This window comes from Hakea prostrata, chromosome 7, assembly GCF_041222555.1.
Source record: "Hakea prostrata isolate BN-2017 chromosome 7, UWA_Hpros_2, whole genome shotgun sequence".
In the NCBI taxonomy this organism is placed as follows: domain Eukaryota; kingdom Viridiplantae; phylum Streptophyta; class Magnoliopsida; order Proteales; family Proteaceae; genus Hakea; species Hakea prostrata.
Window position 1 is genome coordinate 9521293 of NC_142606.1, and position 17684 is coordinate 9538976.

General features: G+C 37.5%; 1 protein-coding gene and 1 pseudogene across 1 annotated transcript; both read left to right on the forward strand.

Moving 5' to 3' along the window:
• Positions 1-2744: 2744 nt before the first annotated feature.
• Positions 2745-4814, forward strand: LOC149009563 (B3 domain-containing protein Os03g0212300-like). Its single transcript, XM_089162365.1, has 7 exons — positions 2745-2817; positions 2892-3191; positions 3249-3403; positions 3484-3707; positions 3829-3952; positions 4079-4228; positions 4464-4814. Exons 1-7 carry the CDS (start codon positions 2745-2747, stop codon positions 4812-4814), a joined length of 1377 nt encoding a protein of 458 aa, XP_089018491.1.
• Positions 4815-15835: 11021 nt separating this feature from the next.
• Positions 15836-17263, forward strand: LOC149009564 (B3 domain-containing protein REM10-like; annotated as a pseudogene).
• Positions 17264-17684: the final 421 nt, after the last annotated feature.

A 17684-nucleotide genomic window follows, 5' to 3' on the forward strand; every position in this document is an offset into this window, starting at 1 on the left:
AAAATTATCAAAGTAAGCAAGAAAATAGGCAAACATCAATAAGAAATTACTTTTGTAGAGTATGGTCTTTGACTTTTATCAAACACCCAGGGTGCGAAATTGCTGCCGGTTGGCTACCTAGCGGTGATATGGCGAAATTTCGCCCAAATATCACTAGATTTCAACAATCATTTTGGGGATATTTTTTGTCAATTTGAACTCAAATTTGGTGCATATTCTAATTTGATGTCAATATTTGGTAAATTTGAATTATTTTTTTTATAAATTCTTCTATTTAAATTCTCCTTCCTAATCGCATTTAACATGTTACCTTGGGAAGCCTAAATCATTTGGACATAATTGGAATGATTATCCGTTCACCTTGAAGCTTCTATTACAAAATCCCTTCGTAATTTAAATTGTTTCCATAAATTATTTCATGTATATATTTTTCTCTAACCACATTTGGCATGTTTACTTTTGAGGCCTAAATCTCTAGAATATAATTGGTAAGGTTGTTCAATGATTTTGAATATTTTGCTATAAAATGTCTTTTTAATTTGAATTATTTTCAGAAGTTATTTTATATAGATTCTCCCTAATCACATTTGGCATATTATCTTTTGAGTATTGAATCATTGGGACAGAATTGGTAAAATTGTCCATTGATCCTGAAAATTATACTGTAGAATCGCCTAAATATCGCAAGAAACTGGAAAAATATCGATATTGCCGATGTATCCCAATAAATAGCGAGATATCACCATGTCGAGGTTTGAGTGAACCCAAACTGTCAAAATTCGGCCAAATATCGCCTAATTTCGGCGATATTGTGCACCTTGCTTACACCCCTAATATTTTAAAAGAATATCATCTTAAAAAATTTTAAGATAGACAAATGAATTTTTAAAATCCTTTCTTAAATAAAATGAATGGTCTAAGCTCTTTTTGGTATCAATTCTCATTCTCTATTATGCCTATTTAAAATAAATAAGTACAAGAATTCATTTTTTGTCAATAATGAAAAATGGTTTGGTGAATTTATCAAAATAAATTATGAAATGGAAAAAAGTTTGGTGCAAGATAAAAATTGTTAAAAATGATAGTAAACAAGTGAGAAAGAAGGAAAAGTATGGTTGTATAAAGATGTGATGCTATTTTACCCTCATCTTACTTATAGGTTTGTAACTTACACAATGAAGATAAGAAATTCTCATCATAATCCATAATGGACAAAAGTTCTTATGGTTTTGGGGTTTTCTATTATTTTAAATAAAAATAAATTCGATAGATGCCAAACAATTTAAAATAATGAAAATTTCTCAAAATTGACAATGATAATTGATAGCAAAAAGAGCCTAAGTTTGATTGTTCATTTCACTGTTTTCTATTTCCACCAAGAATCGATCAATTTTTATTATTTCTTTGAAAACAATCATCCTTCGCCTAATTTTTGAGATTTCATTTTTTTCATCAAGACCGTAAACATTGAAGTATACTAATTCTTTTCCCCTCATCCTGTCATCTGCCAAGTTCCACTGGTTTTTTTTATTGGTTAATCACGTAATTTGTACTACAACTATACAAATTCATTTTTCACTAATTTTGGAAGTATACTATTTATTATTATTATTATTATTATTATTATTATTATTATTTGGTAGAAAGAAATATAATATATATTTTTTTTCCGAGGGTTCATCCAGCCAGTTTGCTCACACCTTGATTTTATCCTCAGATAAGGGTTGAATTCATAACATCTCCACTGATCTGTAGGATCTTACCACTCTACCAAGAATTCGGATCCTCACCTCGTCGGGTGCCCGACCACACAAAACAGTGGGGCCCAATGATGAAATTTTAAACTTTTTTTTTTGTTTTTTCTAAAAAATGTTTTTCACCATGGGCCCCACTATTTTGTGTGGTAGGAAATCCGGCGGGGAGCACAAAACCGTGGAGAGAGCTGATCCGGACTCCTCTGCCAACCTTTCTTACATTGACAAGTTTACCGAAAAAAAAAAAAAATCTTAAATTGACAAGTAGAGTATTTAATGATGAGTGATATCAGTAATCACTCACACGGATAATTAGAATTGAAAACTCTGCCGAGTTAGCACCTTGCATCGAACTTCGGCTGCCAAGCCGCCCAGCAGCCTAATTGCCACATCTTGGGGTGCCGTGCCACACTAGATCTACAAGCCATCTTCAATATGACAGCTGCTATCCTCAACTTCTTTCTGAGGTTTTCAGATTATGTGCACAAGAAAAAGATATCTTCTGTGTTTAATGCCGAAACGTTATGAAACCAATATGAAATAGAGCACCAAATTGAAGAGCTAATATTAGACATTTTATATTTACTTCTGTAAATTTGCCTCAAACATCTATTTTTGCATAAACCTATAAAACTACAAATTTTTTTTGGGTAAACATAAAACTACAATTTTAAACACCGTAAAACATTGAGGTGGGTGTCCAAGAATCCAAGACAAAGCAGACTCGCATAATTCGACGTGTATCATTCCCAAAATACCCCTGGGAGTCATGACCCTTGAAATTTTGTACATTTAATAAGTAGTAAGAAAAACTGTTCGCCTTCATGCAAGGGAATCCCCACACTCCCACTGTACTGCGTTTAATGCAGAGTTCCAATCCTCCAAACTATGAGTTTTAAGACTTTCTTGAGAACAATAATAAAATGCTAAAACAGGATTCCTACTAGAGAAAGAAGTGCGCGCAAAAGCAGCTAGAAACCCATTTCTAAGATGGGGATGGCCACAACCAGGAATCCGCAGTTCTTCAGGATCATTCTACCTGGTTTTCTTGAAGAACTTGTACGTTAGTCTGTTGCTGTTTTATCTTTTCTATTTAGATAGATTGTTTTTATTTTATTCAACGTAAATTTGTTGCAGGCGATTCCCAGAGGGTTCATGAAATACTTAGAGAAGCGAACTGTGAGAGAGGAGAAGCGATACTGAGAAATAGTGGCAAATCGTGGCGTGTGAAGATTCATGGGTCTTATTTCAAAGAGGGTTGGGCTGATTTTGCTAGAGATCGTCATCTTCTTATTGGGGACTTTTTGGTCTTCGAACACCAAGCTTACATGGTGTTCGATGTTATACTGTTCGACCGTAGTGCATGTGAGAAAGAGTACCCATCAGTTAATGCTGAAAATGAAATTACGAGAGAAGTTGGGGTTGAAAACAGAGGTAATTAACGAGAGATGGTTAAAAACCAACTCCTTCTTTTTATTATTACATAGTTCGAACTGATGCCATTTCTATCTATCTGGCTTTTAGACTTCCAGGGTACACCAAGAACTTGTACAGGAGTAACTAAGGCCACCAAAACATGTGCTGTCTCGAACAAAAATCCATTTTTTGTGGTGATCATCAGGAAGTCAAATCTCAACAATCATTATCTGGTGATCAGTAACGTCTCTCTCTCTGTAGTTTTCGCATGAAACTGTTATACAAGTGTTTTACTAGCTGGTCAATGGTGCAGAATATTCCAAAAGAATTTGCGGAGTCGAATGGGCTAATGGGTAGAAGTGGCGTTGTTGCGATCCTCAGAGATGAAGGTCTTCGATCTTGGCCTGTGACTTTAAGACAAAAAACCAACGGCCGGGTGAATTTTGGATCTGGTTGGCTTGAGTTTGCACTTGCAAATCGGCTGAAGAAACAACAACAATGCACTTTCAGGCTCATTTGCTGTGGTAACAACACCAGGTCAGTAAAGATGAATTCGTTTAAATCCTTGGATTGGTCTAGTTTTTAAGAGCTTAATTATATCCTGTCACGTAAAGATTCACCCTTTCTCTTGTCTGTCTTCATCTTCTGTCGATTCCAGACAAAAACGAGATGGGAACATGATATTTGATGTCAGTGTTGAAGAGTACTCTAAACCATCCTCTTCGACTTCTTCCAAGGATGTTTGTTTCGCCTACTCTCTGTCGGTGAGAATTGGATACCACGTAATCTACTTTATTTTCTTTCGCCAGAAGTAGAGAACAGAATTTCTTTGAAAGTTTTTCTTCCAGTAATAAGGAAGGTGGCTGGCTCTACCTTTTTCTCTTGTTACCTCCTAGTCTCGTCTGCAGAGTCGCAAGAGTGGGAACACAGTAGCGGAGAACAGAACTATTAGTGAGGAAGGGATACAAGATGACAAGAGAACGAAGTTGCAGGATCTTCGGCAGAGCCGGAAGCCCTACTTTTTCAAGCCTTTCTTACCCGATTCATGTCAACAGCTGGTAAGTCTTTCTAGCTCTTTGGTTGTTCCTCTTGTTCATCGCTTTCAGTCCTTGGGTTCATACGGATCCACGTGTCTCATCTGAAAGGCACTCGTTTATCTGGTTCTAGTGACGAATGTCAAATAAGACTTCGAACTCGGAACAATCGTAAAAATATATATACTGGTTTGTTAATAAAATCATGAATCATAAAACTAATAATGTGCAATTTTTTTCTATTAAAAAATATAAATAGAAAATCCCTGAAGCGTTTCTGAAGCACTTGACTAGTGAGGATTGCCAAGTCGGAGAAAAGTTCATACTTAAAAACCCCCGTTGCAAAGGCAAATCATGGCCTGTGAAGCTGAAGGAGTCTTGTTTTGAAGAGGGTTGGAGTCATTTTGTAAGAGATCATCAACTATGTATCGGAGAATTTGTGGTGTTTAGGCATGAAGGAGGCTTAGTTTTCGATGTAATGGTATTTGATCATTCTTCATGTGAGAAGGAAACCTACCCAGCTCTTCATATGAATATGGATGATGACAAGAGTGTTGAGGTGAAGGAAGTCAAAGGAAAGCAGAAGGTCATGGAGTTCTCTTTGCATTAAATACAGCTATAGAGCAGGAAAATGCATGCATGTAAGAGAATGCGTAGATATTCATGAGAGTTCCATAATTAGATAGGACTCAAGAATGGTTCTTATATCCAAATTACAATCCAACTTCATGCAACTATGTTTTCGAGTTTAAGTTTTATGTATTTTGCTGTAAGTTTTTAGGTTAGGATTCAATTCTTTTGCTCACTTTATCCTCAAATCGAAATTGAATTTGATTCATAAGAGAAGAGAGCGAAGAAACTAAACTCAGGAAGAACCCAAATTCGTATTCCATTTGTTTTATGAAAAAAACAGTGAACAAGATAAACACTTCTAAGAATTTGATAAGCTTATTATCTTTCCAGTACTATGAATTGAATATGACAATTATCATATTAATATTTGATTTTAAAGAACTTTGTGGTCCACGATTACTTTACAACCACACACTATGGTGGGTCCCACAGGATTAAGTATGAGTCATCTCCCTCAACGGCTTTATAAGTTTTAACTATATATATATATACAAGGGCTATAAGGATAAAATTTAAAAAAGTGAGACATCACCAATACTCTCTAGTCTCCTTGTAGTCTCTAGGCAAATGACAAGGAACACTCCGTCAAAGGAGAGGATCCGAACTCGATATTACTTGCACGATAAGTCTAAGGGAGAGGGAACACTCCGTCAAGGGAGTGAATCCAAACTCGATGTTAATTGCATGATAAGTCTAAAGTAATGTATTTCCATTCACATATATTTTGTTGAATCTAGCTACTCCTTAGCCCGCGGGGAAGAAAAAATTCTAAAGTGAAACAAAATGAAATTTTTTTTAGCCAGGCTGACATTTATTTTTAGCCTGCAAAGATGAATATGGATATTGGATAGAAGGAATGAAGGATAATATTTGATGATGACAGATAACGCCAAGCACTTATAGTGACATTAATGCCATGAGAATTTCAAAGACAGCTGCGAGTGCACCTTGCAGACTTGCAGACTTGCAGGCAACTGCCCCTGCACCATAGGTCCATAGCCCTGATGCGGCGCCCAACACTCTACGCTTGAAATGACAAAAACCCTTCGCCTTCCTGCTAGACCATTGCCGCCTTCCCACTGTTTAAAACCCGCCAATCTATTAAATTAGACTTTATTGGGTGTCATGGTGATAGCCACAACCAGGAAGCCGCAGTTCTTCAAGATCATTCTACCTGGTTCTCTTCAAAAGCTTGTAAGTGAGAGTTTGTTGGTGTTTCATCTCTCCTTCAGATTGATATTAATTCAGTGTAATTTTTTTGCAGGCGATTCCCAGAGGGTTTCTGAAACACTTCAGACAAGGGAAGTGCGAAGGAGAAGCTGTACTGATAAATAGCGGCAAATCGTGGCTTGTGAAGATTCATGGGTCCTATTTTAAAGAGGGTTGGGCTGATTTTGCTCGACATTGTCAGCTTCTTACTGGGGACTTTATGGTTTTCCAACATCGAGCTCACTTGGTGTTTGATGTTATACTGTTCGATCGCAGTGCCTGTGAGAAACTTGTTCATCCTGGGAATGAAATTACGAGAGAAGTAGAGGTTGAAAATAGAGGCAAAGAGACAATGGTTGAGAAGAAAACCAGTGTAGTAGACTCTAAACCATCATCTGCGACATGGAAGGATTTTACCTTCGCGTATTCTCTTTCAGTGAGAATTGCAACCCACATAATCTACAAATTTTCTTTCGATAGAACATAACTATTTTTGATAGTTCAGAAGGATTGATTCCCGAACAAAAATAACCTAGCATTAATAAATTAAAAAAAAAATATTCTAGCTTTCCTTTGTTTACATACTTGATTAATTCATGGTTAGTAGAAAGCAGAGTTTCTTTAAAAGTCATTTTTTCCCGTAAAAAGGAACATGACTCTACCTTTTTCTCTTGTTATCTCGAAGTCTCATCTGCAGAGTCACAAGAGTGGGAACACAGTAGCGCGAAACAGAACTCTTGCTGAGGAAGAGAGACAAGATGATCGGAGAATGATATTGGAACATCTTCGGCAGAGCAGGAAACCCCACTTTTTCAAGCCCTTCTTATCCGATTCATGTCAACAGCTGGTAAGTCTTTCTGACTCTTTGTTCCTCTTGTTTATCACTTTCAATACGATATCATCCCTTTTAATCAGAGTCCTTGTATTCATTCTCTCATCTGAAAGGCATCTGGTTCTGGTGAATGCCAAATAAGACTTCGAAGTCTGAAGAATAAAAAAGTATACTTCTATGTTACTAAAACCATAAAACTACTAATCTGCTTTTTTCTCTGAAAAAAATAGAAAATCCCTAAAGCGTTTCTGAAGTTTATGACTAGTGAGAATTGCCAAGATGGAGAAGAGGTCATACTTAAGAACCCTCATTGCAAAAGCAAATCATGGCCTGTGAAGCTGAAAGCGTTTTGTTTTAAGGAGGGTTGGAGTAATTTTGTTAGAGACCATGAACTAGGTCTCGGAGAATTTGTAGTGTTCAGACACGAAGGAAGCTTAGTCTTCGATGTTATGGTATTTGGTCACTCTACATGTGAAAAGGAATCCTACCCAGCTCTTCATATAAATGGAGAAGATAATAAGAGTGGCAACAAGAAAGTAACCAAAGGTAACCTTATTTCTTCAATTGTTCTTCAAAAATATCTATCTTGTTTCTTGCCCAATTTTAATGGTTTTTGTTTCATATGTTTTGAAGGTCCATTGAGTTTTGTTCCTTTAAGTGACCAAGTCATTGGCCATTCCATAATTCATTATAATCAAAGCAAGGAAGCCAAGACTAGTTCCAGTAGACAAGCTTCTTTTGATGTCTTGGGGAAACAATTCGTGATCCAAAGGCCTAATAGGGTGAACATTATGCTTCATATATAGTCTGTGTGTGTGTGTGTGTGTGTGGAATACTGAAACAAATGATTGTGTGTATTGCAGATAGAACCACGCATTCCTAATCACTTTTTGAGATCTAATGGTATAACCAGATCAATGTACAAGGTGATCATCAGAGATCAAAAGGGAAGGTCTTGGTCCGTCAAGGTAACTGGCAATAAGAAACTGGGAGGTGGATGGCCAAAGTTCGTATCTGCAAATTGCCTGAAGGAAGAAGATATTTGTATTTTCAAGCGAAGTAGCTCAGTAAATATGTCAGTAGTGTCCTGTTCTATGTTCTTCAATAAAGAAAATATATATTTCTTGATTTTATTTAACTTTTTTGTTGAATGGTTTGCAGAAGAAATGGAGGTACAATTGTGCTATACTTTACAATTTCCAACTCCAATACTAGAGGGGATCTTGTCTCGTCATTTGTGAAGACTCTCATGCCATTCAACTTCAAACAGCACGTTCTGGTAAGTTCTTCAATCCTTCTGCTATGATACTATGGTTGTTGATTCCCCATTTTCCCGCCAGTTTGCTGTCAAATGAGGGGTGCTGCAAATCGTATTTTCTGCTTTTTTTTTAAAAAAAAAATTTAATGTAAAACAATGGATAAATAAATAAAATTTGTTATGGGATTCTTTTATTGATTATAGATAACGTCATACTAATTTCTTTATGCGGAGGTATAAGAGCTGCATTGGTTTTTCATGTATTTTTTTTCACCACCCTTCAAGCTGTTGTGTATATAAATTTTCTTCTAACAGGAGTATTCTTGTCAATTGGCATATGCATTGGATTTTGAATGTATTCATCAGTGATGTTTTAAGTACGCTGGAAAAAAATCTTGTATTCTATAGTTTTTTCCTCAAATTTACTATGATTTTGAATTTTTTTTTTTTTTCAGTATGTCCCGAGGTATTTTGCAAGACTGAATGGTATAATAGGGAAGACATGCAGTACAATACTCAGAGATGGAAAAGGAATACAATGGAAAGCAAAATTGAAGCATAAGAAGAGTGATGGTCAGGTCTACATTCTCAGTGACTGGACTCAAATATGTGCATCAAATGGCTTGAAGGTAGGTGATACCTGCACTTTTGAGCTCACTTGCAAAGGAAAGCAGAAGATCATGGAGTTCTCTTTGCATTAAATACAACCATAGAGCAGGAAAATGCATGTAAGAGAATGCATTGACATTCGTGATTGTTATATGATTAGATTGGACTTAGAATGGTGGTTGTATTAATTCAATGACAATTAAACCTCACGCAACTGGGTTGCCATATTTGAATTTTAAGTAATTTGCTGTTAGTTTTCCGTTTAGGTTAACCATTCTTTTTCACGTCTCCCCTCTTACTTACCATTGGGTAGTCTATCCTTTAATGGAAAAGATCCCTGCAGCCACTACACATGATTGTCCAGGGGTGTGAGACCAAGAAGCACAATTAGTCTTCCGCCCATTTCATCCATTGTTCGAAACTGAATTTGAAATGTTGGAGGAGCTAAGAAATTGATCGAACTCTGGAAGAACGCAGAATCGTATTCCACCATTTGTTTAAAGGTAAAACAGTGAACAAGCTAAACATTTGATCGAACAAGGGAATGCAATAAGTTGAATAGAAAAATTATCAAAGTAAACAAGAAAAAAATGAAAACATCAATAAAAAATTACATTTGTAGAATATGATTCTTGACTCTTATCTCACACCCCTGATGTATACTATTTTATTTTATTTTTTTGGATAGAAAGGGGTATAGTATATAAGGATGATTGATAACAGCAATCACTTACAGCGACAATCAGAATTGAGAACCATGCTGGGTTACCACCTTGCGCAAGGAACTTCCGCTGCCAAGCCGCCCAGCAGGCCTAATTGCCATTTCCCACATTCTGTGCTGCCGTGCCGCACTAGATCTACAAGCCATGTTCGATTCAAATCTGACAGCAGCTATCTTCAACTTTTCTCTGAGGTTTTGATAATGTGCACAAGAAATAGATATCTTCTTTGTTTAATGCCCAAACGGTATGAAACCAAATGTAACAGAACAATAATTTGAATGCTAATATTAAACATTTTATATGGATTTCTGAAAATTTGCCCTCAAACATCATCTAACTTTGCTCATACCTATAAAACTACAATTTTGTGTTCATATTATTTATTACCTTCACCCAACATGGCTGTTAAAGGTTTCTGAACACTGTAAAACATTTGAGATTTTGAGGTCGTGGGTGTTCCAGACAATCATGCATTTGAGTCCAGATCTCCACTACATTTATTACCTAGAAATTAAAGCTATTCGCCTTCCTGCGAGTGAATCGCTACCTTCTCACTGTACCGCGTTTAATGCAAAGTTACAACCAGCCCAACAATAAATTGTAAGACTTTCTTTAGAACCAAGAACCAAGTGCAAAACAAGTAGATACTACTCATTCCTAAGATGGTGATGCCCACAACCAGGAACCCGCAGTTCTTCACGATCATTCTACCTGGTTCTCTTCAAAAGCTTGTAAGCGAGTTTGTTACAGTTTCATCTCTCCTTTTCAGATTGATCTTTATTCTACGTAAATTTTTTGCAGGCGATTCCCAGGAGGTTTCTGAAATACTTAAGAGAAGGGAAGTGTGAGAAAGAAGAAGCTATATTGAGAAGTAGTGGCAAATCGTGGCGTGTGAAGATTCATGGATCCTATTTTAACGAGGGTTGGGCTGATTTTGCTCGAGATTGTCATCTCCTTGTTGGGGACTTCCTGGTCTTCCAACATCAGGGCCACATGGTGTTTGATGTTATGCTATTCGATCGCAGTGCTTGTGAGAAAGAGTACCCACCAGTTCATGCTGAAAATGAAATTAAGAGGGAAGTGAAGATTGAAAATAGAGAAAAGGAGACAATGGTTGAGAAGAGAACCAGAGGTAGGATCAAAGAAACTTAAACCCAATTCCTTATTTTTCTTATTATAGTTTATATCCTGATCGTATTGATGCCATTTCTATCTGGCTTTTAGACTTGCAGAGTACACTCAGAACATGTCCAGGAGTGACTAAGACCACCAAAACATGTGCTGTCTCGTGCAAATATCCATTTTTTGTGGCAACCATGGGGAAATCAAATCTCAAGAAGCATGTTGTGGTAAGTAGTATCTTTCTCTCTCTGGTTTCTCCATGCAACAATAAAACAAGTGTTCTGATTGCTGGTCAACGGTGCACAGAGTATTCCAAAAATATTTGCAGAGTCAAATGGGCTAATGGGTAAAAGCGGCTTTGTTGCGATCCTCAGAGACGAAGGTCTTCGGTGTTGGCCTGTGACTTTAAGACTAAAAAACAACGGCCGGGCGAATTTTGGATGTGGTTGGCGTGCGTTTGCACTTGCAAATCGGCTGAAGAAACAACAACGCTGCATTTTTAGACTCATTAGCTGTGGTAACTCCATGTCAGTAAAGTTACTCTTAAATCCTTGGATTGTTCTTGTCCTTCTGGGCTTAAATTCTGCCAGGTTGTTCACCCTTCTTCTTCTTCTAGATCTGTTTTTATCTTCTGTTTATTCCAGGCATGAAGGAGACGGAAAGATCGTATTTGATGTCAGAGTAGTAGACCCTAAACCATCCTCTGCAACTTCTTGGAAGGATTTCAGCCTCGCGTATTCTCATGAGGTGAGACTTAGATCCCACGTAATCTAAGCTCTTTAACTCTTTGCTAGTATAAAAAAGAGTTTCTTTATAGGTTCTTTTTCCAGTTACAAGGAAAAGCATGGATTCTACCTTTTTCTCGTGTTGTCTTCAAGTCTTATCTGCAGAGTCACAAGAGTGAGGACAAAGTAGCGCAGGACAGAACATTTACTGAGGAAGAGAGGCGAGATGATCAGAGAATGACGTCGGAGGATCTTCGGCAGAGCAGGAAACCCCACTTCTTCAAGCCCTACTTACCTGACTCATATCAACAGCTCGTAAGCCTTTCTAGCTTTTTGTTCCCCTTTGTTTATCGCTTTCAATACGATATCAACCCTCGTAATCACAGCCCTTGCGTTCACTGTCTCCCCTGCGAGGCACTCGTGTATCTGGTTCTGGTGAATGTCAAATAAGACTATGAACTCTGAACAATCAAGAAGCATATACTTCTATGTTACTAAAACCATGAAACTACTAATCTGCATTTTTCGCTGAAAAATAGAAAATCCCTGAAGAGTTTCTGAAGCATTTGACTAGTGAGAATTGCAAAGACGGAGAAGAGGTCATACTTAAGAACCCTCATTGCAAAGGCAAATCATGGCCTGTAAAGCTGAAAGAATTTTGTTTTGAAGAGGGATGGAGTAATTTTGTTAGAGATCATGAACTATGTCTTGGAGAATTTGTGGTGTTTAGGCACGAAGGAGGCTTAGTTTTTGATGTTATAGTATTTGGTCATTCTACATGTGAGAAGGAAACCTACGCAGCTCTTCATATGAATACTGAAGACGATAAGAGTATCGTTGAGAAAAAAATCACAGGTAATCTTATTACTTCAATTGTCTCCTTCAGAAATATTTATCTCGTCTCTTGGCCAATTCTGATGGTCTTTGTTTTCATATGTTTTTAAGGTTCTATGAGTTTTGTTCCTTCAAGTGACCGAGGCATAGGCTGTTCGACAACCCGTTATAATCGAAGCAAGGGAGCCAAGACTAGTTCCAGTAAACAAGCTTCTTTGGATGTCTTGGGGAAACAATTCGTGATCCAAAGGCCTCATAGGGTGAACAGGCTTCATACTCTCTCTCTCTCTCTCTCTGTGTATGTGTTTGTGAAATACTGATACATATGATTGTTTTGCAGCAACAGCCAATGATTCCTAGTCACTTTTTGAGATCTAATGGTATAAGCAGATCAATGTACAAAGTGATCATCAGAGATCAAAAGGGAAGGTCTTGGCCTGTTAAGGTAACTAGGAATAGCAATTATAAGAGACTGGGAGATGGATGGCTAGAGTTCGTATCTGCAAATTGCTTCAAGGAAGAAGATATTTGTGTTTTCAAGCTAAGTAGCTCAGGAAAGATGTCAGTAATGGATCCTCCTTCTCAAATAGTGTTCGTCGCTTGGTCTTGCATGCATTGACGATTATTCTACATTCTTCAGTGGAAAATTGAAGAAAAAAATATTTTTTCTTTCTAGATTTTATTGCATGCACACTTTTAACTTTTTCTTTGAATGGTTTGCAGAAGAAATGGAGGTAAAATTGTGCTAGACGTTAGTATCTGCAACTCCAATAGCAGAGGAACTACAGTGGATAAGAATGATAAGATTGAATTCACTAACCCATCATTTGAGAAGACTCTCATGCCATTCAACTTCACACAACACCGTTTGGTAAGCGCTTCAATCCTTATGCTGTGATGCTATGGGGTTGTTGATACATAGTCTATTGGTTTTTTTTTTTTTACTTTTTTCAGCGTGTCCCGAGGTGTTTTGCAAGAGTGAATGGTATGATAGGGAAGACATGGAAGACAACCCTCAGAGATCGAAGGGGAAAGCAATGGAGAGCAGAATTGAGGTCTAATGTGTGTGATGGCCAGGTCAACATTTTAAGTGACTGGACTCAGATATGTGCATCAAATGGCTTGAAGGTAGGTGATGTCTGCACTTTTGAGCTCACTCGCAAAGAAAAGCAGAAGGCTGTGGAGTTCTCTATGCATTAAACCCAGTGATGAAAGAAGAAAGAGCATGCAAGAGAATGCATTCACATTAACGAGAGTCGTATAATTAGATTGGACTCTTAACTACTGGTTGTTGTATTGAATGACAATTCTAACGTCTTTTATTTTCTTGGGTAAACTAGGTTGCCAGATTTGAATTTTATGTAATTTGCTGTAGGTTTTCCTGTGTGATAGAAAGAAGAATGATTAGTCTTTTGCCTACTTCATCCGAGGTTCGAAATTGAATTTGAAACGTAAAGAGAAGGGGGGTGAGTGAAGAACCTGAACTCAGAATAGCACAGATTCGTATTCCATTTGTTCTAAGAAAAACAGTGTACCAGCGAAACAGTTTTAAGATCGAAAAAAGGAATACGATAAGTTTATCATTTTGATGCGGAGTAAAAGTGTAAAACATCAATGAAATCGCGTCATGCTTGCCCAGTTGCCACACTCTATGAGCAGTTATTACAGCTGCTGTCTTTATTAATGGACGCAGCCGGCAGTGATCTTCTCTGGATCCTTAAGAGGCTCTTAAATTATGTGCAAGAGTGAAGATATCTTCTCGATTAAATGCTGAAATGACATGAAACCAAATTTGATGTCAGGTATTTTATATGAACCTCTGAAATTTGCCCTCAAACATCTCTCCTTGATTAAACCTATAAACCCAACAATTTTCTACTTTTCTGGTTATCGTTTTGAGCGGTTTTTAGAATTCAAAATTTCAGTAAAGACCGACCGTTCAGAACTTGTCATCCCAAGTTTTTCTTTTCTTCGAATCAATTAAAGCTTATTCTTAGAAAGTTGAGCACCAAAATGGTATTATGAAGTATAATTTAATGGTGCTTCAGCTTCCAATACAAAATCCAATTCAGTCAAGAGATATTTCACCGTTTTGAACTCGTGAACTTATCGGGATCATTCTTTAGTTTTCCAAATTAAAGCAGATATGAAACAAAAGCCGCACGCTCTTAACAGAGGAAGTGCCTAGCTTTCAATCTCCATAATATTTACATCCTCTGCAAGGCTTTTGCTAGTATAGTTTTTGGGTTCTTATCACTTCCTCAGAAATGAAAAGTGCTAAATGTGTGCAGAGAGAGGAAGAAATCATTCTTCAAGCCTTTCTTACCTGACTCATTTCAATAGAATGAAAACCAGTTCCACTCTCTCTCTCTCCCTCCCTCTGTTTCTTCCGGGCACTTAATGATTTATCTATTAATACACTTACTCTACTTAGATTACTAAGTTGTGAATAAATGTCGTTGCAGGCTATCCCATAAACTCTTTTTAGTGAATTCGTAGGATTAGAGCAATCAATCACACACACAATCAAATAGAAAACAAACAAAGAAAATGAAATATATTTTATCATGGTTCACCTCAATATGAGGCTAGGTCTAGCATTAGGTTTTTCATTATATTCAATGTTTGAATACAAGAAAATATATATAAACGTTTAGACACCTAAGCAACAGCTATTCATGGGCACAAGCCCAAACTGTTAAGAAATTTCAAGTCCCACAGAAACATGGACTCTCTACAGCACCCCCACACCCCTGCTAGGGCGGCCTCCCTAGATCCCTTTGTTTGTCTGCAACACAGTGTAAAGCACGAACCATACTCAACAAGAAGCCATATTGAGGAATCATCAACACCAGCAAAAAAGAGTCAGGTGTGTCAAGATGGAGGGTTTCAATTTTCACCAAGGTTTCTAACTATTTTGTTCGAGACCTTGATGTTCTTGTTGGGAGTTACTTAATGTTCAGACATGAAGGTGGGTGGTTCGCCTTTGATGTTCTGGTGTTCGACAACACTGGTTATAAACCCCAAAAAAAAAAAAAAAAAAACCATCCTATGAGGTGGGTTATCTTCGGAAGCTACTAAGGTTCTCACCATCTTCAAAGGGGTAGTTGTTAATGTTCTTAAGTGAAGAGTGTTTTGTAGGCTAAAATGATTATTTTTATTATTCAATCCCCAAAAACGAAAATGGAGTTTAGAATTGCTTTTTCTCACTTGCAAGTATCAATCTTTAATCATCAATAGGTTAGCGGTTGGTTCTCATTAATCAGAAGAAATATTAATTAGTGAAAAGTATTAGACTCTTCTTGTTGTATTAGACTCTTTTAAACATTGTAGTTCCTGGCTCTGGATTCTTCATTCTGGAGTCATCAGACACGACTGTTCAAGCGTGTGACATGCACGATTAGTCCGTTGCCGTCTTCAGTTCTAGTTTGAAATTGAATTTGAAATATGGAAGAGAACTGAAGAAATCGAACTCTGTTTGGTAGAAGGGGACTGAAGAAATCAAAACAGAGAAGAAGCCACACGCACCACCAAGATCTTTTTTTTAATGAATATGGCACCAACAAGAATCAAACCAAAGAAGCCCCACTTCTTCGTGCCTATTCTGCCTCGTTCTCTTCTGGAGCTTGTAATACACTCTTATCTTTTACAGACATTAGTTTAAAGCAAGTAAATAAAGATGGTTAATTACGTTTACTGTTGCAGGTGATTCCTAAAGCATTTAGAAAGTACCTAGTAGGAAAGAACCGTGAAGAAGGAGAAGCCTTATTGAGGAATCATCATCGTCTTCACGGCGAGTCGTGGACTGTGAAGCTTAAAGGATTCTGTTTCGAAGAGGGTTGGACTGATTTTGTGCGAGACAAACGATCTTCAAATCGGGGATTTCTTGGTTTTCGGGTATGAAGGTTCCATGGTCTTTGATGTCATCGTCTTTGATCGAAGCTTCCTTGAGAAGAATTACCCACCTCAACATGTTACAAAGAAAACTCAAAACAAGGGTAAGATTTTAGTTTTCATCTCTTCCCAGTCGTTTGTATGTGTGTATTTAATGCTTTGAATCGGTTTAGTTGGTGACAACCTTCCCGCAAAGCGAATCCTGACTCGTTCCAAAGGAGAAAAAGCAGCTAAGAAGTCTAGGTTGCGTCGATCATTTGCAGTTACCATCAGGAAATCCAGCCTTAAGAAGTCTTCATTGGTGGGTTCAGTAGATTAATCACATACCATAGTAGATCATTTAAAGTCTCTCTTTATCTCTCACATATCTATATATATATATGGATGATGTGACTGCAGCATATCCCCCGTCGTTTTGCTGAATCTAATGGTCTGATGGGTAAAAGATACGAAGGAATCCTGAGAGGTGAGAAGGGAGGAGCATGGCCTGTGATACTGAAGCGCTGGCCAGGCTATAAACGGATCTGCATATCCGGTGGTTGGCGTTACACGTTACTTTTCAAGGGCCAACCACTTGAAGGAAGACGATGTCTGTGTATTCAAGTTCGCATCACAGTTACCATTGACCTTCTACCTTAATTTTTCTTACGGATTCATCGTTTTCTTTTGAGGAACCAGATTCACCTTTAATTAACATTTAACTTTAAATTAAATTTTCAGAGGTAAAGGTGGCCATAGAAATATAGAATGGTGTTTGATGTTGAGGTATTCGATCATAATGATCTAAGGGCAGCTGATGAGAAAAAGAACAACCAGATTGATCGTTCCTTTGTGACTTCTCTCGATGCATCTATACCTTGAAAGAGTCCCGTTTGGTACGTGATGGTTTAATTTCCTCTTTCTTCTTTTTTTTTTTTTTTTCATTTTTCTTCCCTTCTTCCAATTAATCTGGTGGATGAAAACTGTGATGTTAACAGTACATACCCAAGGATGTGGAGAGATCCAACGGACTTGCTGGATTAATGTTCGAGACCATTCTAAGAGATGGAAACGGGAAGTCATGGGCGGGTGAAACTGAAGCAGAAGAGTGCCCAAACTTTCATGTATGGTAATTGGAAAGAGATTTCTGCGTCAAATGGAATCAAAATAGGAGATCCCTGCAGTTTAGAGATCGTAACTCAAAAGGGAAAGATGAAGCCTGTGGAGTTCCGAATGCATTGAATTCGATCTCGTGGTTTGCTCTAATGTAATGTTTTGCGTTTTGTTGTACTGCTTCGGAGTGCTCTGACTGCCATTGCAATCCTATTCTAAACCAGAAGACAGGATCTGGAATCACTTAATTCAAATTGAATGTGTGACGACAGATTCTAGGGGTTTTCTAAACCAGTTCAGGCTGATTCCGATCTGAATCCAATCGAAATTGACATTGACCATCCTATTCTAAACCAGTGAACATTTGGTCTTGCTCTTCCCCTGCTCTCAAAATCACGGCTTCAGCCTCTGGTCAAACCTACCCAAAACCGAGTCAGATTATAATTTTTCAAATACAACGATGACCAATATTTCACCACAAAAAGAAGTGATCTTCACACAAACTGCAATAGTACTCTAAATAGATAAAAATGAACGCTCGTGGGAGATT